This window comes from Hemitrygon akajei, chromosome 8 (genome assembly GCF_048418815.1).
Source record: "Hemitrygon akajei chromosome 8, sHemAka1.3, whole genome shotgun sequence".
Classification (NCBI taxonomy): domain Eukaryota; kingdom Metazoa; phylum Chordata; class Chondrichthyes; order Myliobatiformes; family Dasyatidae; genus Hemitrygon; species Hemitrygon akajei.
This window is the reverse complement of record NC_133131.1, coordinates 158,453,971-158,479,643: the sequence shown is the minus strand read 5'-3', so window position 1 is coordinate 158,479,643 and position 25,673 is coordinate 158,453,971. Positions and strand designations below refer to the sequence as shown.

General features: G+C 43.1%; 1 protein-coding gene across 5 annotated transcripts in view; it reads left to right on the top strand.

Moving 5' to 3' along the window:
* The window catches only part of dpp6a (dipeptidyl-peptidase 6a), a 1,522,610-nt gene that overhangs the window by 1,298,337 nt on the left and 198,600 nt on the right, over positions 1-25,673 (top strand). For all 5 annotated transcript variants that reach the window (XM_073054906.1, XM_073054908.1, XM_073054905.1 and 2 more), the window contains exons 6-7: positions 6,556-6,608; positions 20,038-20,119. In XM_073054906.1, the coding sequence (XP_072911007.1) occupies positions 6,556-6,608; positions 20,038-20,119 (135 nt within the window). The remainder of the gene's footprint in view (positions 1-6,555; positions 6,609-20,037; positions 20,120-25,673) is intronic.

Here is a 25,673-nt window from a genome sequence, read left to right as displayed (position 1 = left end):
CCTGGGTGACGGGGGACCTTAATAATAGATGTCGCCATTACAAGAAGTATGCCAAAATTCAAAAGTGTTAGCGTGGGCAGAAGGGAGTGTGGTTGCTATTACTAAAGAGAAAGCGGTTGTGAAGGTGAAAGGTTTGAAAGTTGATGAGTCACCTGGACCACATGGACTACACCCCGGGGTTCTGAAAGAGGTAGCTGAAGAGGTTGTGGAGGCATTGGTAATGATCTTTCATGAATCACTAGATTATCAATGGTTCCGGAGGACTCGAAATTTGCAAATGTCTCTCCACTCTCTCAGAAGGGAGGGAAGCAGAAGAAAGGAAATTATAGGCCAGTTAGCCTGACCTCAGACATTGGCAAGATGTTGGAGTCCATTATTAAGGATGAGGTTGTGGGGTACTTGGAGGCACATGATAAAATCGGCCAAAGTCAGCAGAATTTCCTTGAGACGAAGTATTGCTTGACAAATTTTTTTAAGTTCTTTGAGTAAATAACGGGTAGGATGGATATAGGAGAGTCAGTATATGTTGTTTACTCGGATTTTCAGAAGGACTTTGACAAGGTACTACAAATGAGGATGATTAACAGGTTAAGATTGCATGGTATTACAAGAATGCTATTAGCAAAATAGAAGGATGACTGCTGACATAACTGAAGTTGAATTAAAAGCTGCAATTAGTAGGCTTAAATTAAGCAAGTCACCAGGATCAGATGGGTATACGGCAGAGTGGTACAAAGAATTTAAAAATGAGTTAATTCCTGTTTTACTCCCCACACTGAACTGGGCTCTAAAAAAGGCACAAATGCCACCCAATTGGAAGGAGGCGATAATCTCAGCTATACCGAAAGAAGGCAAGGATAAAATGGAATGCGGGTCATTTAGACCAATATCCGTTCTTAATGTAGATTATAGGTTATTTACCTCCATCATGGCCAAACGATAAGAGGAGTTTCTACCCATACTGATACATAACGATCAGACAGGTTTTATACGACAACGCCAGACACAAGATAATATACGAAGGACACTTCACATTATGGATCATATACAAAAAAATAAAATCAAAGCAATGGTGATAAGTGTGGACACTGAAAAGGCATTTGATTCGGTTAATTGGAATTCTCTTTACAGAGTTTTACATAGATTTGGTTTTCAAGACACAATTATTAAAACTATACAGACACTATATGACAATCCTACTGCTAGAATTAAAATCAGTGGATATTTATCAAATAGTCTTACCCTAGAAAGGGGCACAAGACAGGGTTGTGCATGGTCACCACTACTCTGCGTTATATCTGGAACCATTAGCTCAATACATCAGACAAAATGAAGATATCGGGGGAATTACTATTAAAGGGACAGAGCATAAATTGGCTTGTTATGTGGATGACATTTTGATCTATCTAGGGCTCTTTACCTAAATTGATGCAATCCTTTGAACAATATGGTCAATTATCAAGATACAAGATCAACATAGATAAAACCCAATTACTTTCATATTACTATAGCCCACCAAGAGAAATTGAAAGTCGATACCCCTGGGCATGGCACACAGGGTCTTTCAAATATTTGGGCATCATTATGCCAAAAGATTTGGCAAAATTATCAGAATGTAATTATCAGCCTTTATATAAAAAAATTAAGGAAGATGTGGCAAGATGGAGCCTGATTCCTTTTCTCAGTCTCAGTTCAAGGATTGAGTCTATTAAAATGAATATACTGCCCAGACTGTTATATCTCTTTCAGACCCTACCAATAGAGATTAATCAAAATCAATTCAATGAATGGAACAAGATGCTATCAAGGTATATTTGGCAGGGTAAAAGGCCTAGAGTTCATCTCAAAACTTTGCAATTAGCAAAGGAAAAGGGGGGATGGGGCTTGCCTTCTCTTAGAGATTATTATTTTGCAGCACAGTTGAGAGCTGTGATATGTTGGTGCAACCCATCATATGACGCTTAATAGAAAAACATTGAGGAGCGGGTACTTCCCATCTCCATACAAGCAATTTTGGCTGATAACAACCTGCAAAGGTACATAAATACTATTGATAACCCATGGGTGAAATTAACTCTTTAAAATATGGAAAACTACTATAAAAGAATATAGAGAGAGATATTACAATTCTTAAATGGTGTGCATATGACTCTGATTTTACACCAAATAAATTGGATGCTAGATTTAAGGACTGGGCAGCTAAAGGAATAACAGTTCTTTGCAACATAATGAAAGAAGGAACACTGTTCAGTTTTGAAATGCTTAAACAGAAACACTTATTAGAAAAACAAGATTTTTATTGGTATTTACAGATGCCACAATATGTTAATAAGACACTTAAAAATGTAACCAAGGCAAATACATGCTTGATAGAGCTCTTTAGAAAAGCATATAATTCATATAATGGTATTAGAATCATTTCAAGCATGTATAGGAGGTTGTCAAATCTTAAAACACATTCAACTTCATACATTAAAACAAAATGGGAGAAGGAAGGAGGGATAATTATATCTGAGGAAGAATGGACAACAATATGGAGATACAATGGAAGTGTACCAATTCACAGAAATGGAGGGAGTTTGGATGGAAAAACTTGATAAGGTATTTTATTACACCTTCTCAGAAATCCCATTATGATAGTAACCTCCCTGTTTGCTGGAGAAATTGTGGAAATCAAAATGCAAATCATTATCATATTTTTTGGGATTGCCCTGTTATCAAAAACTATTAGAGGGGGATACACAATGCCCTACAAGACATCTTTAAATGTGAAATACCCTTGGAGAGTAAGACCATATATTTTGGATATATACCTCAAGAATGGTTGAAAAGAGATAAATATTTAATGAATATACTGCTGGTGGCTGGTAAAAAGACTCTTACTAGGAAATGGTTATCACAGGAGAGCCCAACTTTAAATACATGGATGGAAATTACAATGGACATTTACAAAATGGAGAAGTTAACAGCATCTGTTAATCATAAGCTGGAACAATTTGATTCATACTGGGAAAAATGGTTTAACTACATAATGCCTCATAGGCCTGATTTTATTCTCACAAATCAATGAATCTGTTGTTAAAAAAAAAATAGTTCACTCCATACTTGTACATAGTTCTTTTGCTTGTTTTTTCTTTCCACTCTTTTCTATAAGTGTATACCCCAGATAAATACTTTGTGGAGATTTTGTGATATATATGATTATATGATATATATGTACAATGTATGAAATACATCTTATGGAAATGTTTGTTTGATGAACTTCAATAAAAAAAATTACAAAAAAAAACAAGAATGTTATTAGCATGGATAGAAGATTGCCTGACCGGCAGAGGCAAAGTATGGGAATAAAGGTGGCCTTTTCTGGTTGGCTGCCAGTATCTAGGGGTTTTCCCCAGGGTCGGTGCTGGGACCAACTCTTTTCACATTGTGAAATTCATTGATTCATTGATTATAGTTTTGTGACCAGGTTTGCAGATGATACAAAGATAGGTAGAGGAGCAGGTAGTGTTGAGAAAGCAGGGAATCTGTAGAAGGACTTAGTCAGATTGGAAGAATGGGAAGAGGTGGCAGGTGAATATAGTGTACAGAGGTATATGGTCCTGCACTTTGGTAAAATGAATGAAGGCATAGACTATTTTCTAAAAGGAGATAAAATTCAGTAATGAGGTGCAAAGGGACTTGTGAGTTCTCGTGCAGGATTCCTTTAAGATTAACTTGCAGGATGAGCCTGTGCTAAGGAAGGTAAATACAATGTCAGCGTTCATTTCAAGAGCTCTAGAACATAAAAGGATTTAATCCCAAAGCTTTATAGGGCATTGATCAGACTGCACTTGGAGTATTCTGAGCAGATTTGGGTTCACTGTCTCAGAAAAATTATGCTGGCGTTGGAGGGCATCCAGAGGAGGTTCACAAGATTGATTCCAGGAATGAAAAAATTGACATGTGAGGAACGTTTGATGGCTCTGGGCCTGTACTCATTGGAGTTTAGAAGAATGAGGGCAGATCTCATTGAAACCTATTGAGTACTGTAAAGCCTAGAAAGATTGGAAATGGAGAGGATGTTTCCTATAGCGGGTGAGTCTGGGACATAAATGTTCAGCCCCAAAATTGAGGGACGTCCATTTAGAAGAGAGCTGAGGAACTTCTTTAGCCAGATGGTAGTGTACCTGTGGCTGTGGAGGCCAAGGCCATTGGGTATATTTAAAGCGGAGGTTTTATGCCTGCATGCTGTGTTTGACTTTCCTTGTCAGCCATAGTTATGACATCCTTCCTTCCTTAGTGTAGCAGTTACTGTAATGCTATCACAGCACCAGTGATTAGCGATCGAGGCTCTTTCCCACCACTGTCCATAGGAGTTTGAACGTTTTCCCATGACCGTGTGAGTTTCCTCCGGATGTTCCAGTTTCCTCCCCCATTCCAAGAATGTACAAGTAAGGGTTAGTGAGTTATGAGCATGCAAAGTTGGCACTTGTGGGCTGCAGGACTGTGCTGGTCATTGATGCAAATGACACATTTCACTGTATGTTTCAATGTATATGCGATGACTAAAGGTAATCTACGTTATTTTAAAAAATCTCCACAGTGGAAGTGCAAGAGGAGCAACTTTGATTTATATGGCCAATAGCCAGCTAACTAGGGCAGAGAGAAAATTAACACCTTAATATCTGTTGCTGGTGTCCTGGCTAGTGTATCAGCTGTCCTTTGAGCTGGTCATCCTCCCATTTGAAATGATGAGATTGAAGGTTGTGCTGAAATAGTCTGGGGAGTAATTTTTAGACACAGGAGCAGAATTAGACCATTCAGCCCATCGAGTCTTCTCTGCTATTTAATCATGGCTGATCCTTTACTGCCCCTCCTCAACCCTATTCTTCGGCTTTCTCCCCGTAATCTTTGATGCCATGTCCAGTCAAGAACCTATCAATCTCTGCCTTAAATACACCCAACAACCTGGCCTCCACAACTGCATGTGATAACAAATTCCACCAATTCACCACCCTCTGGCTAAAGAAATTTCTCCGCAGTTATGAAATAGAGTCATAATTATTTCACTTGCCTGCCAATGCTCATCAGATCGTATAATTAATGCACTTGTTTGGCTCTCAGTATGTATATATGTTGCCATTACAGTTATGAGTGAGAAGGCCCTCTAAAATGATGCACTTGAACCAGGAATAGGGAATCTGAAGCCAGCGAAAGCTGGTGGGAATTTATCCAAGCACCCCCACCCCCCCATCTTCCCACCACGTTGTGCATTGAATAACAGAGCATGATCTAGGAAGCATTGTGTAACTATGTAAATAGCATTTCATACATTGAAGGTTGTTTTAGCCAAGTGAGGTAGTGTTGACAAGCTCCCACTACCTATTAGATGCTTCCAGTGGCGTGCATCTCAAATAGCCTCTGACAACCAAGTCCAGGTCCTGGCCTTCACTTGTGGCTTAGCTACTAAGCTCTGCAGAACTGTTTCTACAGACAGGAGAAGAGGAAAAGGCCAATTGCTTCTAGCAGGTGCATCTCGTCAGTCATAGTTGGCATCTCAACTAGGAGAAGGAAAACTCTGATCTCAAACCTCCGCAGCTATAGGGGATGGCTTCGGGAGCAAACCCCCAGGAAAATTTCAGAGCTGGAATCCCTAAGCAGTACAATGTTGAGTTCAATGCTGACTGGCAACTCCTACGACACCACTGGTGCCAAACCCTATCGGTCTCTGCCGTTCCTTTAGATTCATCAGCTGCATGGAGAGGGGGCGCCTGCTACATGGGCAGCACCTCACTCTCCATATCGTACTGCTCTGACTTGCACATCATATCTACAGCAGGGTTGCAATATCCACAGTCAACCCTGACCAACAGAGGGCCCCATGGCCTCACAGATGCTTAGAAGATTCAAGTCTAGTTTCTATCATTTAAGGAACATGGATGACAGAAAAATGGATGGCTGTGTGGGAGTAGGGGTTGATTGATCCTGGATTAAGTTAAAATATTGACACAGCATTGTGTGGCACTGAACCTGTACTGTTCTATATTATTATTGCTAGTTTGCAAAATACTTTAGACAATTAGACATAGGAGCAGAAATAGGCCATTCGACCCATTGAGTCTGTTCTGTCTTTTCCATCATGGCTGATTCACTATCCCTCTGCTCCTAGACTATTATCACTCTCTGGTCCTAGACTCCCCAACTATAGGAAATATCCTCTCTCTATCCACTCTATCCAGGTCTTCCTATATTCAATAAGTTTCAGAGAGGATCCCCCCCCCCCCACCTTTCTTCTAAACTCTAGGCCCAGAACTATCAAATGCTTCCCATACATTAATTCTATCATCGCAGGATGATTTGCATGTATCTCCTCTGTCCCCTGCCCTTTAAAATGTATTTGAGAATTTACAGAGTTGGATTTCAATAAGTCAAATCATTCAAAAAAACGAGGAGACCCTGTGCTCCTCACAACCACCTTTTTGCAAACTGTAGTGGATGTTACTGCAGACAAGACAGCTGTGAATTACCGGGCACCAATACATTAATGTGACTCTATGTTTTTTTTTCTTACAGACTCACCGCCATTCGTTCACTGCTCAATACACACTGTGCAGCCTACACACATGGTAAGTGAATTACTCCACTGGTAAATTTCGGCTAGTGTGATCAGCTGAGATTTGCCTAGCCATGGTTGAATAGTCTGAAGCCTAAGATACATCCAATACGCTGGCAGCAGCACTTTTTGCCATGGTGTTACGTAAGCAATTAGTAATTGATTTAAGTACTGAGAGACAGTGAGCTTTGTTTGAATGTCCTCCAGACTGATCATCCGAGAACACAATCCAAGATCCAAAGGGAAAATCAATAACAGAATACAGAATGTAGAGTCAGAATTTAGACAAATAAGGTGCAAGGGCCATGACAAGATAGATTGAGAGATCCAAGAGTCCTTCGTATTGTACAAGGCATCTGTTCAGATGGGGTGAAGAGCTTTGTTTTGCTTGCCATCTGGAGAGATTAGTGCAGACATAAGAATGTGGTTTGGTAGCACTGGGAAACCTGCTCATTAAAGATGAGCTTTATTTGTCACATGTACATCAAAACAGACAGTGAGATGCGTGGATGACCAGCATTGTCTGGGGACTGTACTAGTGGCAGCCATGCTTTCAGGGCCAACCGAGCATGCTCACAACTTACTAACCCTATCTCGTATGTCTGGTCTGTGGGAGGAAATGGAAGCACCGGGAGAAAGCCCACACGGTCACAGGGACAACAAACAGACTATGTGCGAGTTGAAACCCAAATAGTGATCTCTGGCTCTCTCAGGCGATTGCACTAGCTGCTACAGTACCATGCTTAAATCAGCAACGATTGGGATTATAACATAGCCAAGACTAGAACTGGGGCCCAAAGCTGTAGGGGGTTACGATTAAAAATCCTTATGTTAAAGTTGTGTTGGACATAGACCTGCAATAATTGTTATGCTTGCATGTCAGGTTCAGAAAGATATAAAACTTTGGAACTACAGTTTAGAGTCAAATGCATACCTATAAATGTTTTGTATCCCAATGTCCATGCTGAGTCACCTTCTGTCAGAATGACAAGTTGGTGGCTTGAAGCATAAGCCCTAGTTCCTCTTCTGGCCCTGTTGCTTGAAAGTCAGAAGATACAGGTTCACAACCTGGCCCTGTGGAGGACATGATCAATAATGGCACCCGAGTACATCGGCGAAAGTTGCCGTGCAGTTAGAGAGATAGCCTTTCCGGTGAGGTTTCACCTAAGGTGCATTGGCCATGGGTGGAGGTGGAGGATCCCAGAGCACTGCTTACAGATGAGTCATCCTCACACTCTCACCAAAACAGATTAAATAAAAAACAGACAATGATAGAAACACTCAGCAGAATAGGCAGCAAGTAATATAGAGCATTACAGCAACACACAGAAAATGGTGGAGGTACTCAGTAGATCAGGCCGCATCTATGTAAATGAATAATCAATCATCATTGCAGGCCAAGACCCTTCATCAGGACTGGAAAGGAAGGGGGAAGAAGCCAAAACAAGAAGGTGGATGGAGGGAGAGGATGATAAGATAGAAGGTGATAGGTGAAGCCATGTGGATGGAGGAAGGGAGATGAAGTCAAAAGCTGGGAGGTAATAATTGGAAAATGAAGTGGGCTGGAGAATAAGAAATCTGATAGGAGAGAAGAGTAGATCATGGGAGAAAGGGAAGAAGGAAGGGCACCAGGGGAAAATGATAGGAGAGAAGAGGTAAGAGGCCAGAGCAGGGAAATGAAAAAGAGGGAAAGAAGAGAGGGGAAAAAATACTGAAATTTGGAGAAATTGCAGTTCATGCCTGATGGCATGAGGCTACCTAGATGCAATATGAGGTTTTTCTCCTCCAACCTGAGGGGGGCATCATCTTGGCAGAAAAAGAAGCCATGGACCAACATGTTAGAATGGAAATGAGGATAGGATTTGAAATGGTTGGCCACCAGAAAAGTTTCGTTTTTTTTGCGAATGGAGCTGAGGTTCTCAACAAAGGTCCCCCAATCTACATTGGTTCTCAGTAATGTAGAGGAGGCCGGATATGATAAATAACCCCATGAGATTCACAGATGAAGTGTTGCCTCACCAAGAAGGAATGTTTGGTGCCCTAAATGGAGGTGAGGGAGGAGGTGAATGGGCAGGGTGTCACACATCTGCCACTTGCAGGGGTCAGTGCCAAGAGGGAGAGTAGTGAGGAGGGATGAATGGGCAATGGGATCATGGAGAGTGGGAGTGGGGAAGTGAATATGTGTTTGGTGGTAGGGTCCCATTGAAGATGGTGGAAGTTGTGGAGAATGATGTGTTGGATGTGGCAACTTATGGGGTGGTAGGTGAGGACAAGAGCAACTCCATTCCTGTTAAGGCGGTGGGAAGATGGGGTGAGAGTGGATGTCAGAAGAAGAGTGGGTGAGGGGTGGTGGAATGTGTGCTGACAGGCTGCATTACAGCCTGGTATGTGAGCACCAATTCCTTGGACAGAAATTCCTGCAAAAGGTAGTGGTTTCAGCCCAGTACATCATGGTTAAAACCCTCTCAACTATTGAGCACATCTACATGAAACGCTGCCGTAGGAAAGCAGCATCCATCATCCAAGATCCCCACCACCCAGGCCATGCTGTTTTCTCACTGCTGCCATCAGGTAGAAGGTACAAGAGCCTCAAGACTCACACCACCAGGTTCAAAAACAGATACCACCCCTCAGCCATCAGGCTCTTGAACAAAAGAGGATAATTACACTCATTTATGGACTTATCTATCTTGCTCATTATTTATTGCTGTTTATTTGCACAGCTTGTTGTCCATTGATCCTGTTTACAGCTACTGTTCTATAGATTTGCGGAGTATGCTGGCACAAGAAGAATCTCCAGATAGTATATGGTGACTTGTATGTACTCTGATAATAAATTCTACTTGACTTTGATCACTGGTGGAAGAAGGGAAACCCCGTTATTTGAAGAAGGAGGTGATCTAGTGAGGAAAGCCTCATCCTGGGAACAGATGTGGCAAAAATGAAGGAACTAAGAAAAGGGAATGGCATCTTTATAGGAGATAGGGTGGAAAGAGGTATAGTCAAGATGGCCATGGGAATCGGTAGTTTTATGAAAGATGTAGGTAAACAGTTTGTCTTCAGTGATCTAGATTGAGAAATGGAACAGAGGTGTCAGATATGGACCTGGTGAATCTAAGGGCAGGGTTGAAGTTGGAGATGAAGTCAATGAAATTGATGAGCTCAGCATGGGTGCATGAAGCAGCACCAATACAGTTGTCAGTGTAGCGCAAGAAGAGTTGGGGAGCATTACCAGGCAAGGCTTGGAACATGGACTGTTCCATGTAGCCAGTGAAAAGGCAGAAACAGCTGTGGGCCATGATGGCTGTGGGTGGGAGACCTCCATTATTCATGAGGTTGGTGATGGTGTCACAGACAGTTTTCTGAAGGTCCTGAGTGGGGTTCTTTTCAAGAGGAGGTGTCAGAGTTACCGCCTGCCCTTAGCGAGCTGGAGGTCAGTGAGCCATACTACACGGCACCATCTTTGTCTGCGGGTTTGATGGTGAGGTTGGGATTGGTGTGGAGAGAGTGGAAGGCAGTGAGTTCAGAGGGGGTAAGGTTCGAAGAGGAAGGAAGGGTTTTTCATGGGGAGTTAGAGATGAAAATATCCAGAGTAGGCAGAGAACTGGGAGTGGGATATCCAGGAAGAGGAGGAGGGCTGGACCTGGGAGAAGGAATCATTGATGCAGGGTGGGGATTTCTTGCCAAAGAAGGAGGTGATGGAAGAAGAGCTCGGCGTCATGGTGGACACAGAGTTTACTGAGGTGTGGGTGAAGGGGGCAAAGTTAAGGTCCTTGCTGAGGACAGAATGGTCTGCCTCAGAGAGGGGAACATCATTACCAGTGTACAGGCCCTTTGGCCAATGATGCTATGCTGACCTTTTAACCTACTCTAAAATGAATTTCCTCCTATATAGCCCATTATTTTTCTATCATCCTGTGGTAAACTATGTATACCTGTCTGGACACACCCCTCTGCTGACTGCTCCTGTGGCTCCTCCCACAGACCCCTGTGTAAAGGTGATTGGAGCACAGTTTCTCCCTCAGTCTTTGACATGTCATGCTCCCTTTTCGCTGTTAATAAAAGCCTATTGTTCACTTCCAGTCTCCTAGAGTTATTGATGGTGCATCACATCCATGCACCTATCGTAGAGTTTCTTAAATGCCCCTAATGTATCTGCCTTTGCCACCAACCCTAGCAGAGTGTTCCACACACCCACACCTCACTGTGTAAAGAATCTACCCCAACGTCGCCATTGGACCCATCACCTTAGAAGTATACCACTTGTATTATGGCTTTGTGTGTAGTAAGTCATGTCTAACCAAACAGAAAGATGTTTTTTCAGAGGTTACTAGTAAAGTTGTTGAAGTCAAGGCAATGGATGTTGTCTGCATGGCCTTTAGTAAGGCTTCTGACAAGGTCCAGCATGGGAGGTTGGTCAAGAGGGTTCAGTTGCTTGATAAGCGAGTAAATTGGATTAGACATTGGCTTCATGGGAGAAGCCAGAGAGTGGTGGTAGATGGTTGCCTCTCTGACTGTGGTATCCACAGGGATCGGTGCTGGGTCCATTGCTATTTGTCATCTACATCAACAATCTGAATTGTAATGTGGTAAAGTGGATCCACAGATTTGTGGGTGACACCCAGAGATTGGGTGCGTGGCTGAAAAATGTCATATGAAATTTAATGCAGGCAAGTGTGAGGTGTTGCACTTTGAATTGAAATTAATTGACTTATTTTCTTACATCCTTCACATACATGAGGAGTAAAAATCTTTGTTACGTCTCTGAATGTGCAATGTACAGATTATAGTAATTTGTAATAAATAGTATGTGCAGTAAGATGTACAACATGACAGTCAATATAGGATAGAAATACAATTGTATCGGTATGAATTAATCAGTCTGATGGCCTGGTGGAAGAAGCTGTCCCCGGAGCCTGTTGGTCCTGGCTTTTATGCTGCGGTACAATTTCCTGGATGGTAGCAGCTGGAACAGTTTGTGATTGGGGTGACTCGGGTCCCCAATGATCCTTCGGACACCTGTTGATGTAAATGTCCTGAATAGTAGGAAGCTCACATCCACAGATGGGAGGACCAACCAGGGTAGGACTTGCATGTTGAGCAATAGGGCAGTGAGGAGTGCAGTAGAACAGAGGGATCTGGGAAGACAGATCCATAATTCTTTGGAAGTGGCAACACAAGTAGTTAGAGTCATAAAGAAAGCTTATGGCACATTGGCCTTCATAAATCAATATGTTGAGTACAGGAGATGGGATGTTGTAATTGTATAAAATGACGATGTGCTTAATTTGGAGTATTGTGTGCAGTTTTGGTCACCTACCTACAGGAAAGAGATCAGAGAAAGTTTTTAAGGATGTTGCTTGGGACTTGAAGACTTGAGTTATAAGGAAAGGTTGAATAGGTTAGGACTTTATTCCCAAGAAGATTGAAGAGAGATTTGATAGAGGTATACAAAATTATGAAGAGTATAGATAGGGTAAAAGCAGTTCTTTTTCCACTGGGGTTGCATGGCACTACAACTACAGGCTATAAATTAAGGGTGAAAAGTGAAAAACTTTAAGAGGAACATGAGGGGGAACTTCTTCACTCAGAGAATGGTGAGAGTGTAGAACAAGCTGAGAGTCCAAATGGTGGATGAGGGTTCAGTTTCAACATTTAAGAGAAATTTGGATCGGTACATGGCTGCGAGGGGTATGGAGGGCTATGGACCAGGTGCAGGTCAATTGAACTAGGCAGAATAATGGTTCGACATGGACTAGATGGGCTGAAGAGCCTGCTTCTGTGATGTAGTCTTCTATGGCTCTATTATCTATTTCTACCCTGCGAAATAAGCCTCTGGCTATCCACTTAATCAATCAAATCACCTCATTCTCCAGCTCACTCAACCTTCCTTCTTAAGTCATGCCCTTTCATGTAGGCAGCATTCTGGTAAATCTCCTCTGCACCCTCTCTAAAGCCTCTCAAGCATCATTCATATAGTGAGCTGACCAGAACGTACCTGTGTAAAGAGAAGCGGAATTAGTGTTTCAGGTGTGATACCTTTCATTAAACCAGGGGAAAAGGGGAACAAATCTGATTTCAGTTGTAAGAGAGGGTGGGGGGTGAGCAGAACAGAGGAACTATCTCTGATAGGATGAGGCCAAATGGGATAATGGTGCAGATAAAGAAAAATCCCAGAAAACTGCTTACAGATTGGATTCCCATTATTAATAATATTCCCTTCTTTGTACCCATGCCTCCTCAAATGTCTTTTCTACTAACAAAAAAATCAGCATTTTTGCCTCTCTTTCCCAAAAAGCCATTGGATCTGAAACGTTAACTGCTTTACTCTCCACAGATGCTCCCAGCCCTGCTGGGCATTTCCTGCATAGTCTGTTTTTACTTCAGATTTCCAGCATCTTCATGATTTTGATTTTGATTTTCATTTACCCTGAACCATGTAATCTTTGAGGTTCTGACAGCCTGCTGTTGGTAACTTGGCTACAGTGTTTCCTCTTAAAAAAAAACCACTAAAAGTACTTCATTTGGACTTCATTGTGAGTCCTTCATAAGGGTTTGGGTCATCAGTCAACTATTCCAAGCCAAAGGTTCAATGCAATCATCTACAATATCATGACTAAATAAGAACAGAAAATGTTGGAAATACTCAGCAGGTCAGGAAGCATCCCTGGTGAAAGAGTCATGGATTTTTTTTTCTCCCAAGCTGCTTTTCCAGCATTTCCTGAAGTTTTATTTCCAGTGTTCAGCATCTGCTGCATTGTGCTTTGGGGCCAGAGCTGACAATGATTTGTATGCAACTGAGGGACGACTGTACTGGCAGACATTGAGGATGGCGGAGGCACGTTGAGCAAGATAAGAAGGAGAGGGTGGGCAAAACTGAATGCGGAGGTCCACCACAGGAAAGAAAGAACCAATTAAAATGGCTGCCCAGAACTGTGATTACTTCGGAAACGTGAGGAAATCTGCAGATGCTGGAAATTCAAGCAACACACACAAAATGCTGGTGGAACGCAGCAGGCCAGGCAGCATCTATAGGAAGAAGTACAGTCGATGTTTCGGGTCGAGACCCTTCGTCGGGACTAATTGAAAGAAGAGATTTGAAAGTGGGAGGGGGAGTGGGAGAGCCAAAATGATAGGAAAAGACAGGAGGGGGAGGGATGAAGCTAAGAGCTGGAAAGTTGATTGGCAAAAGGGATACAGAGCTGGAGAAGGGAGAGGATCATGGAACAGGAGGCCTAGGGAGAAAGAAATGGGGAGGGGAGCACCAGAGGGAGATGGAGAGCAGGCAAGGAGTGATTGTGAGAGGGACAGAGAGAGAAAATATAGGAAAAAATAATAAATAAATAAATGAGGGATGGGTTAAGAAGGGGAGGAGGGGCATTAACGGATGTTAGAGAAATCAATGTTCATGTCATCAGGTTGGAGGCTACCCAGACGGAATATAAGGTGTTGTTCCTCCAACCTGAGTGTGGTTTCATCTTGACAGTAGCATCCCATTCACATTCTGATATGTCGAGTCCAACATATAATTCTCCGTAAATTCCGCCACCTCCAACGGGATCCCATCACCAAGCACATCTTTCTCTTCCCCCCTCTTTCTGTTTTCCGCAGGGATCACTCCCTATTTGACTCCCTTGTCCATTTGTTCCCTCTCACCATCCCTTCCCACCAATCTCCCTTCCGGCGCTTATCCCTGTAAGCGGAACAAATGCTACACCTGCCCTTACACTACCTCCCTCACCACCATTCAGGGCCCCAGACAGTCCTTACAGGTGAGGCGACACTTCACCTGTGAGTCGGTTGGTGTTATATACTGCATCCGGTGCTCCTGGTGTGGCCTTTTATATATTGGTGAGACCTGACGCAGACTGGGAGACTGTTTCGCTGAACACCTACGCTCTGTCCACCAGAGAAAGCAGGATCTCACAGTGGCCATACATTTTTGTACCATGTCCCATTCCCATTCTGATATGTCTATCCATGGCCTCCTCTAGTGTCAAGATGAAGCCACACTCAAGTTGGAGGAACAACACCTTATATTCCGTCTGGGTAGCCTTCAAACTGATGGCATGAACATTGGTTTCTCTAACTTCCATTAATGCCCCTCCTCCCCTTCTTACCCCATCCCTCATTCATTCATTCATTCATTCATTTATTCTCTTTTTTTTTCTCTCTCTCTCTCTCTCTCTCTCTCTCTGTCCCTCTCACAATCACTCCTTGCCTGCTCTCCATCTCCCTCTGGTGCTCCCCTCCCCTTTTCTTTCTCCCTAGGCCTCCAGTTCCATGATCCTCTCCCTTCTCCAGCTCTGTATCCCTTTTGCCAATCACCTTTCAGCTCTTTGCTTCACCCCTCCCCCTCGTGTCTTCTCCTATCATTTCGCATTTCCCCCTCCCCATCCTACTTTCAAATCTCTTACTATCTTTTCTTTCAGTTAGTCCTGACGAAGGGTCTCGGCCCGAAATGTCGACAGTGCTTCTTCCTATGGATGTTGCCTGGCCTGCTGTGTTCCACCAGCATTTTATGTGTGTTACCATGATTACTTTCTGTTTTTCTTTACTACATCGAAGACAGCCATTTCAATTCACTGAGTCAGTCTCCCAAACATTCCCATCAAAGTTCAAAGTAAATTTATTACTGAAATCGATTATCAACAACCAAATTCCACCTCTCATCCTCACACCAGGGGAAACTACATCAGCCGTTTAACCTACCAACCACAACATCTTTGGGATGGGGGAAGAAACCAGAGGGCACAGAGAACGTGCAACTTCCACAAAGGATTGGGCCTAGTCCGCTGGGCCTGTGAGGAAGCAATTCTTCAAGATGTCAAGTACTGAGCCCCATGGTATAACAGAAAACTTACTGATTTTTATCTAAAATATTCTCATCATCAGTGAAACTAACCAGGTCTATGAGACTATGTCACCTAGTTCTAGTCTCACCCCCGCCCCCCCCCCCCAATGGATACAACTTTCCTGCCTTTATCTTAACTATCCCGTTCATAAACATAGACTCCCTCTCATCCTTCTGTAAATTTTGGGGCATACAAGGTCTCCCTTTGGTCCTTGTGCAGGTGACAACAAGATCAGTTGCAGTCTGGCACCAGTAGGCTGGGGGGTGGGGGGGGGGGGTGTCAACCTGATGAGTTTCTGCTGCTGTTGTGTGTGAGTAAGAGTGTTTCATTTCTGTGTGTGTGTGTGTGTGTAAGAGTATTTGGTGTGTGTGAGTGAGATAGAGAAATAGGGCTAGTTTACATGGGGACCTTGGCTGGCATTGACTCAGATGGGCTGAAGGGCCTGTTTCCCATGCTGTATGACTCTATGCTTCTAGCAGAGTGTAATCCTTGGAACAGCACTTTACCCATTGAGACTTGTAGTCTTGTGCTGCAGCAGGAAAGCAGGGAATGAGTCTTGTACTTCATGGGGACGATATTCCAATCTTTCTCCTAGGGTTGGATTTTATTGGCTATTGTAAATTATTTTTTATTGGAGATACAGCATGATGACAGGCCTTTCTGGCCCAATGAGCCCACACCATCCAATTACACCCTGCTAACCTGGACATCTTTGGAATGTGGGAGGAAACCCACACAGTCACGGAAAGAATGTATAAACTCCCAATGGACAGTAGTGTCATTAAACCCAGGTCACTGGCTCTATGCCAGCATTACACTAACTGCTACGCTACTATTCTGTGCCAATGATCCCAAACAGAGTTGTACATAATAATCCCAGACTTGCACCGTGTGGACCCACTCGTTCAGCCACCAGGCTCACTGAAGACTGGATGACAAAGAGTTAAGAGACAACATGTAAAGCATTACTTGATCAAAAGTACTTTGTTTGACTTTTATATGCAGTATTTAGCGGTGATTTTATCTGATATAACTTTTTTTAACTTGGATTTTTTTCAGAATTCTTTACTTCAATTTCAATAGTTTTACTGGTAGTAGTGAATACCAAGAGCAATAAAAGACTGTGACAATGATAGAAGCACCAGATTTAAGGACAGATTCCAGGCTGCTGTTACAAGATTACTGAATACACATTACCACAAGATGGTCTTCTGACCTCACACACACACACACACACACACACGTAGTGGTCAGCACAGCGTTTTACACTACCAGTGGCCCGGGTTCAGTTCCTGCCGCTGCCCTCGAGGAGTCTGCACGCTCTCCCCGTGACCGCGTGCATTTCCTCCGGGTGCTCCGGTTTCCTCCCACAGTCCAAAGACATACAGGTTGATAGGTTAATTGGTCATTGCAAATTGTCCCGTGATTAGGCTAGGGTTAAATCGGGAGATTGCTGGGTTCTGCGACTGGAAGGGCCTATTCCACTCTGTATCTCAATAAATAAATTAATAAACATCAGCAGAATTTCTCGTGTTTTTGACAATGTCTTGTACCTCACTATCACCTGCATTGCTCTTACTTTGTAACTATAACTGCGTCGTTATTGTATTGTCTTGTTCTGCCTCAAATCACTGCAATAAATCGATCTCTATACACTGTACAAGACAGGATTTTCACTGCACCCTGCACTTCCAATAACAATTCCAAATCTTTATAGCTAATGTCCTCCCCCCAGTCCCAGCATTCCTTGTTGTCGAGGACTCTTCGGGATATTTTGGGGTGGAGCCTCTTCATGAACCAGTTCTGATTCCGGATGATGAAGCCCATCACATCTGTCCTCGGCGCCCTGCAATTGTCATTGAAAAATAATTGAGAAAGGTCTGCCACCTGGTGGTAACAAACAGTATTAAACACCACTTTCCATCATTGCCAGCAAGGGATTTGTCGCCCTATCCTAATGAGAAGAAGGTGGTGAGCCAGACTGAATGTACAGCCATAATATAGAGAGCTTCAGGAGTTAGATCCCGTGTCAATGAAGGAACATGAATATATCTTAATTTCAGGACTGTGTGAAATTTGGAAGGGATCCTGCAGGAGATGATGGTCGATTGCATCTGCAGCCCTTGGCCTCCTTACTGGTCGTGGCTTTGGGAGGTTCTGTCGGAGAAGCCTGGGCAAGGTGAACTTCTGCAACGTAGCGGTTAGCATAATGCTGTTCCAGTGCCAGTGACCAAGTTTCAATACTGCCGTGTCTCTAAGGAGCTTGTACATTCTCCCTATGACCTCAGGGTTTCCTCCAGGTGCTCAGGGGTCCTCCAACGTTCCAAATGCTAACATGTTAGTGGGTGAATTGTGTGGAGCAGGCTCGTCAGCCCGCAAGAGCCTGTCACCATGCTGCATCTCTAAAGAATAAACAAAATAATAAAATTAATTCCAACATTTATTTGCTGATGAACAACCTCCTCGGGAGGAAGAAGAATTACTTTAGACGGAGGGTAGTGAATCTGTGGAATTCAATGCCACAGCTGGCTGTGGAGTTTAATAGATTCTTCAGTAGTAAGGCTGTTAAAGGAGAAGTGTATAGACTTTTTAACAGGCCCAGGGAGCCTGCGCCACCCAATTACACCCATGTGACAATTAACCTACTGGCCTTTTTTGAATGTGGGAGGGCTCTGGAGCACCCAGAGGAACACTCACGGTTACGGGGAGAACGGACAAGCTCCTTACAGACAGTGGCAGAATTGAACCCGGGTCACTGGTGCTGTAATAGTTTACACCTAATGCTCCACAACCTTGCCACCCCTAGCTGTGAGCACATTCAGCCAAGTTACCCTCTCAATAGGAGACACAATTAAAACCTTCTGCTCTTCACCTCACTGACAATCAATACCAGCAGTCCTCAGGGATGTGTGCTCGCACTACGCCCATGGCTGTGTGGCTAGGCTCAGCTCAAATGCCATCTATAAGTTTGCTGATGATGTAACTATTGTTGGCAGAAATTCAGATGGTGACAAGAGAGCATACAGGAGCAAGGTTTATCAGCTAGTTGAGCAGTGTTGTAGCAACAACTTTGCACTCGACATCAGTAAGACCAAAGAGCTGATTGTGGACTTCAGAAAGGGTAAGATGAGGGAACACACACCAATCATCATAGAGGGATCAGAAGTGGAAAGAGTGAGCAATTTCAAATTCCTGGGTGTCAACATTTCTGAGGATCTATCCTGGACTCAACATATCGATGGAGTTACAAAGAAGTCACAACAGTGGCTATATTTCATTAGGAGTTTGAGAAGATCTGGTATGTCACCAAAAACACAAGGAAATTTCTGCAGATGTACCATGGAGAGCATTCTATCCGGCTGCATCACCATCTGGTATGGAGTACTACTGCACAGGATTAGAGTAAGCTGCAGAGAGTTGTAAACTTAGTCAGCTCCATCATGAGCACTAGCCTCCTTAATATCCAGGACACCTTCAAGGAGTGATGCTTTAAAAAGGTGGCGTCCATCATCAAGGATCCCCATCACCCAGGACATGCCCTCTTCTCATTGTTACCATCAGGAAGGAGATACAGAAGCCTGAAGGCACACACTCAGCAATTCTGGAACAGCTTCTTCCCCTCTGCCATCCAATTTCTGAATGGACATTGAACCCATGAATACTACCTTCTACTTTGTTATTCCTGTTTTTGCACTAGCTATTTTTAATTTAACTATTTTATATTTATTTATTTATTTACAGGTTTCTTTTCTATATTTATCATGGATTGCAGTGTACTGCTGCTGTAAAATTAACACATTTCATGACGTATGTCGGTGATTCTGATTCTGAATCTCTTCCTGCTGTAACTCAATGGTCACGGTTTTGGTATTTATGGATTTTGAGATGGTAGATTTGTATATTCCCTCATGCCTCTCCAAAGAGGAGTGGTGTTTGGAGGAGCTGTGCAGAATAGAGGGTAGTGTATGGTGTATCTAGAAGACCTACCATCACATAGTTCCAGCAGTCCAAAGATTGAAAGCCAAAGTACATTTATTATCGAAGTATGTATACAGAATACAACTTTGAGATTTTCTCTTTCCACAGGCAGCCACGAAGCAAGGAAACACCATGGAATCTATTCAAAAAAATCAAATACCCACTGTAAACATCAAACACTAAAAGCAGGTGAACAGCACATAGAATAGCAAATACCAAACCAGTAGTGTTCAGCTTAGTTCAGTTCAGTGCCACAGATCAATCCGTGATCAATCCGCTTCCACTGCTCTCTGTGTGGAGTTTGCATCGTGACTGTGTGGGCTTCCACTAGTTGCCCTGGTTCCCTCCCTCATCCCAAACACATGCAGGTTGGTGGGCAAATTGGCCGCAATAGTGGTGTGAGGTGGGCGGTGAAATCTGGAGGGGTTTGATGGGAACGTGCAGATAAAATGGAACTCGAGCAGAATTGGTATAATTAGGTGCCTGATGGTTGGCACAGTTTCAATGGGCAGAAGGGCCTGATCCTGTGTGTATGGCCCACTCTAAGAGAACTGACCTGTGTTGTCAAAGAAACTGGGTTCTTCTGACCTCTATTTCTCCTCGCCACAGGGAACATCTTGCCTTAAACCCACCAGAGGTCAAGAACGCACGGTTGCAGTATGCAGGCTGGGGTGTCAAAGGTCAACAGCTGGTGAGTGTTAAACTTTGTTTTATTCTTGATTTTTCCCTTTTGCATGAATGCTGAGGGGAGATTTAATTAAAGTGCAAACAAATATGAGAGTCTCGGAAAGGAAGGAGCTACTGTATGTCCTTAGAGTTGTGGTTCGTTCGATATGTGCCCTGTGATATGGCATATGTGATCATGGTCTTTCCATGATTGTTCTTGGCAAAAGCAGAGATGGCAGCGGACATTAAATTGTTAGAGAGAAGAAGATTACAATGCCTTTTACCCATGCAGAAATACAGGTTTGACAGTGTGTGCGGGTAAAAACCCTCGTCACATGTACCTGCATGAACACTTAATACGTGATGACCTACAGGGCAGTAGACTAAGCATTGGGAAGTGGATTATCTGAAGTAGCTTACCCCAGATGACACAGATAACCAACCGAATGGCCATAATTTCCTGTGGTTCAGTGAGAAAATGGCTATGCATCTTGAAAAAACTGCTGATTTAGCCAAGAATTTCTCCATGAATGTGGGTATTTCTCATATCTTGTAATCACAAGAGATTCTGCAGATGTTGGAAATCCAGAGCAAGACAGGGTGAGTGCGGATGTCCATTTCCCATTCCCCTCCTCCCTCAGTTCCATTCAGGGCCCCAAGCAGTCCTTCCAGGTGAGGCAACACTTCACCTGCAAATCTGTTGGGGTCGTCTATTGCAATGCAACCTCCTCTACATCGGCGAGACCCGATGTAGATCACCTTGTTGGGGCACCGCCGCTCTATCTGCCAAAAGTCCTCAGTGGCCAACCATTTTAATTCTTATCCCCATTCTGTTCTTACAAGTTGATCCATTCCCTCCTGTACTGCCATGATGAGGCAACTCCTCATATTCCATCTAGGTACCCTCCAACATCAATTTCTCCAGCTTCCAGTAATTTTCCCCCTCCCCCTTCCCTCTTCTTTAATTCCCCATTCTGGGCTCTAACTTCTTCTCAACTGCCTATCACCTCCCTTGGTGACCGTCCTCCTTCCCTTTCTCCCATGTTCCTCTCCTATTAGATTTCTTCTTCTCCGGCCCATTACCCTTTCCACTTATCACCTCCCAGCCTCTCACTTCATCCCCTCCTCCTTACATCCGTGTCCTATCCAAATGTCTCTTAAAAGCCTCTCATATACTTGCCTCTACCACCATACCAGGCAGTGCATTCCAGGCACCCACGACTCTCTGAGTAAAAAACTTACCCCTCACCTCCCCCTTGAACCTACCCCCTCTCGCCTGCAGTGCACTGACAAGAAGTGGCAATAAACCGTGAGAGAAGCACACGGGGTGCCGGTGGAGCCCAGCAGGGCAGGCAGCATCTGTGGAGTGAAATGGTCAGTCGCTGCTTTGGGTTAAGGACCTTCAGCAGGATTGAAAAGAGAGATGGGAGTTACCTAGGATAGAAAGGTGAGGGAAGGCTTGGAAGAAGTGGTGACGGGTGGATCCGGGTGAGAGGCAGATAGGGGAAGGGAGGAGAGTGGAAATGATGTCAGAAGTAGAGAGGTGATTGTAAAGACTGAAGATGAGAAGTTTTGAACTGGAATTAGAATTGGTTGCTTATTGTAAGGTGTACCGTGATACAGTGGAAGGCTTGCCTTGCGTACTGTTGAGATCATTGCACAGGGCATTGAGGTAGAACAAGGCAAAGTAATAACAATTGAGGAACAAAGTGTGGCAGCTACAGCAAAAGTGTAGTGCAGATAAACAATAAAGTACAAGATCGTAAGAGATAGGTTATAAGTCAAGAGTCTGTCTTGCAACTGGGGTTTGAATAGTCTAATAACAGCAGAGTAGACGTGGTTCTTCACCCTGAAAATGGCTACCCTTTTGTGCCTTCTGCCCGATGGAGGAGAGCATAAAAGAGAATATCTGGGTTGTTTATCTTTAGCACGTTGGTGTTTATCAGTCGTCGCTTGTTTATATATAGGTTTTTTTGTAAAATTCAATTGCATTTCTTTTCTCCTGCAAGTTCCTGCAAGAAAATGAATCTCAAGGTAATTTATTAACATGATAATAAATTTACTTTGAATATTATATATTGGATTTTTATCAGAATGGTTGAGTCGGGCCTCTTTTCTAATCCGTATAGCTCTCTGATTATATCTCCGTCACACAAATGTGGAAGTTATGATCTCTTCTTCACATCCAGCCAACACCTCAAGTCATTCAAATGGAAATGTTCTGCTTTCCACGTGGAAGCTAGAGTCAAGCGTAAACAGAGGGAATTGAGGCTGCAGCCTTTCAGCTTCCTGGCCGGGAGTGATTGTGGAAATCGGTTGAATAAGCATGCCCACTGAGCTGTCTACAAGCACCCACCATGAGCTGCTGAACAATCATTGTTAAGTGAGGCAGTGACACTTTAGTTGTAGTTACAATGTTAACTATTCCTCAAGGATTATTAGAACATAAATCAAGATTACTTCTGCTGCGACCTGCCCTGAACTCGAGCAAGACGCACTGTTCCTAAGAATTCTTCAACACAAATTGCCCAAGACGCACAGATATAGTCATGGATAGTCAAAGGCGTACAGTAAAGGACCGAACTCATGAACTCCACTGTCTAAAGAAACAAGCGTTTCAGGCACAGGGGCCCCACAACCATTTCAAAGCTACTGTCCATCCTGACTTGCATTTGCACGGATGCTTGTCAGTCTTTGCTGCTTGTCATCGTTTCTTTTGTGTTTCTTTATTCTACTGTGAATGCCTGCAAGAAAATGTGTCTCAGAGTATAGATGGTGAATTTGCTTTGAACTTCAATGGGCCTTCATTGTCACTGTGTTTGATCCTGTAAGTGCCACCCCAATATACACAAAATGCCAGGGGAACTCAGCAGGCCAGGCAGCATCAATGGAGAAGAGTAAACAGTCGACGTTTCCAACCAAGACGCCAACTGTTTACTCCTTTCCCATGGATGCTGCCTGTCCTGCTGAGTCCCTCCAGCATTTTGTGTGCATTGCTTTGATTTCCAACATCTGTAGATCTTCCCGTGTTTGTGATTCGACTCCCACCCCAATAGTACTGCGAGAATCCTTTCGCTGGAGAGACTGCAGTGGGGTTCGAAACCAGGTCAGCACCACCTTCTGAAAGGCAAATCTGTGCTGACTTTTGCACAAAGGGTTGTTGAAGGCCAGTTGATCAAAGAATGTAGTGACATCAACACAATTATGCTTCTGATGTAAGGAATAATTATGCAAAGTTACTTGTTGCAAACTGAAATTATGCTATTAACTCTTAAATTGGATTAAACCTTTTTTCAGAGTTCAGAGTAAAAACTCCTATGTCCTAGTATTATAAGTGGACCTGATCTGAACTTCAGCAATATCCATAGTAAATCTTACAACACATATGGATTAAATGCCTTTTGGACACTCATTTTTTAATATTTTGATAACAAAAAAGATTGTTGAACTTTGTATAATGGAATAATAAATCAGCGATGATGGAACGGCAGTGTAGACTCGATGGGCTAAAAGGCCTAATTCTTCTCCTATTTCTTATGGTCTTATAGGAACTTTGATCTTTGTAAGGATTAGGGCTCGTAACTTGATTCAGAATCATATAAGGACTTCTCAACTGCAGCTCCTCTGCCTGAACATGTGCTGTGGAGGTTCAGTCACTGAGTTCATAGAGAACTGAAATTGATGCACCCCTGGATCAAAGGTTACAAGGATAGATCAGGAGAACGGTCTTGAGAAAAAGACGAGCCTTGATAGACCATGTTGGAGGGACCAAGTGGCTTTCTTTGCTCGTTTGAAGTTGATGGGCCTCTTTCGTTGAAGTTTGAAAGAATGTGAAGTGACCTTATTCAAATGTATAACCTCCTCAGTGAGTTTAAGAGGGCAGATACAGAGTAGTTTTCACGAGTGGGAGAGTCAAGAACTAAAGGGACAAAGCAGCAGGATGAAGATCAGTCGGTTAAAACTGACCTGTAGAAATTCTTCTCTCGCTTGTCAGGGGATCTCTGCAATTCTTTGCCACCGTGGATAGTGGTGGCCCGATCTTTTAACGTACTTAAGGCAAAGATAGATTTTTGACTCAATTACCTCAATATAGGTTATCAAATAAAGAACTCTGAAATAAGGTTTAATCCAATTTAAGAGTTAATAGCATAATTTCAGTTTGCATGCATCAACTTCATATTCAGTTTACCAGTCCTACCTTTCACATATTAAATCAGAAGATTTATGGCTTGTATTCAAATTCTTACCCAAATGAGAAAAAATTGGCCTCACTCAATCACTCCAACAAGTAGTCTTCTCTGAGTTCCCTTCTTGCCAAAATTATTCTCAGATTGTCGCCACCAGTGTCTCAGACAGCCCTTCTTTCACATGATATATTTTTCTTCCAACCTTACTAAGGCATTCTTTGTTCTTACCCCGGTTTAGGAACTCGTGATTGAGTAGTCAATCATTCAAATTGTCAGTCACTCAACAACAAAACACATCTGTTTCCTTTCCTCTTTCCCATCATTATCTTCGAACTGGGCCTCATCAATGTTGATCACCTATCACAATCAACGTCCAGGATAAGGCAAGCAAGGGCATGCATTTTCTCATCAGCCAGAGAATTCTTTAAATTGTAAGAGGTGCCTGTGCTTCACAATTCATCAGGAGTGTTTTGTCCACAGAACTGCATCACAGCTCCCAAAGCATCCTTATTTCTTCATTCTGTTCTCCTGAGTGGAGCAACATAAAAGAGCATTGTTCACAGAGCTATCTCAGCACAACTCTATTTCCTCACATTGAAATTTATCTAGAATATATAGAACGCAGAACAGTACTGGCCCTTCAGCCCACAATACTGTGCTGATCTGTTAACCTATTACAAAATCAATCTAACAATTCCCACCCACATAACCCTGCATTTTTCTTTCATTGATATGCTTAAGAGACTCTTAGATGTTCCTAATGTACAGAATCTGCCTCTGTTACCACCTCTGGCAAGTTAATCTACGCACCCGCCACTCTCTGTGTGAAACGTATTACCTCTGACATCCCCCTATACTTTCCTCAAATCACCTTAAAGTTATGCCCCCGGTATTAGACATCTGGCCCTCCTTTATTGTGCTCTTTCTTCTATAGTTCCCGGCATTCTTTCCAGTCAGAGTCGTCCCAAAGCCTGAAGAATATTTGACATCTTGTCTCCAGCTGCAACATCCAAGATTGTTTAATGCCATTTCCACTACACGAGTGTGAAGGAGAACAAAATAATTGTTACTCCAGATCCGATGCATTATAGAAAAACAATAAGATAAAGACCACAAAACCAAAAAGCACAATAAATGCAAGGTATACATTTTGAAAGACTGAAGAACTGAGAGATATAGGAAAGAGATTTGTGGCCAGCAATAGATTGTAGTTAGATTCAGCTTCATTTAATTATCACATGCGCATTGAAACGTACTTTGAAACATGTCATTTGCCAACACATCCTATGGATGTGCTTAGGGCAGCCTGCATGTGTCACTGCCTATTCCAGTGCCGGCACATCATGGTCAGCAGAGCAACAGAAACAAAATAACCACAGCAAAACCAGCCCC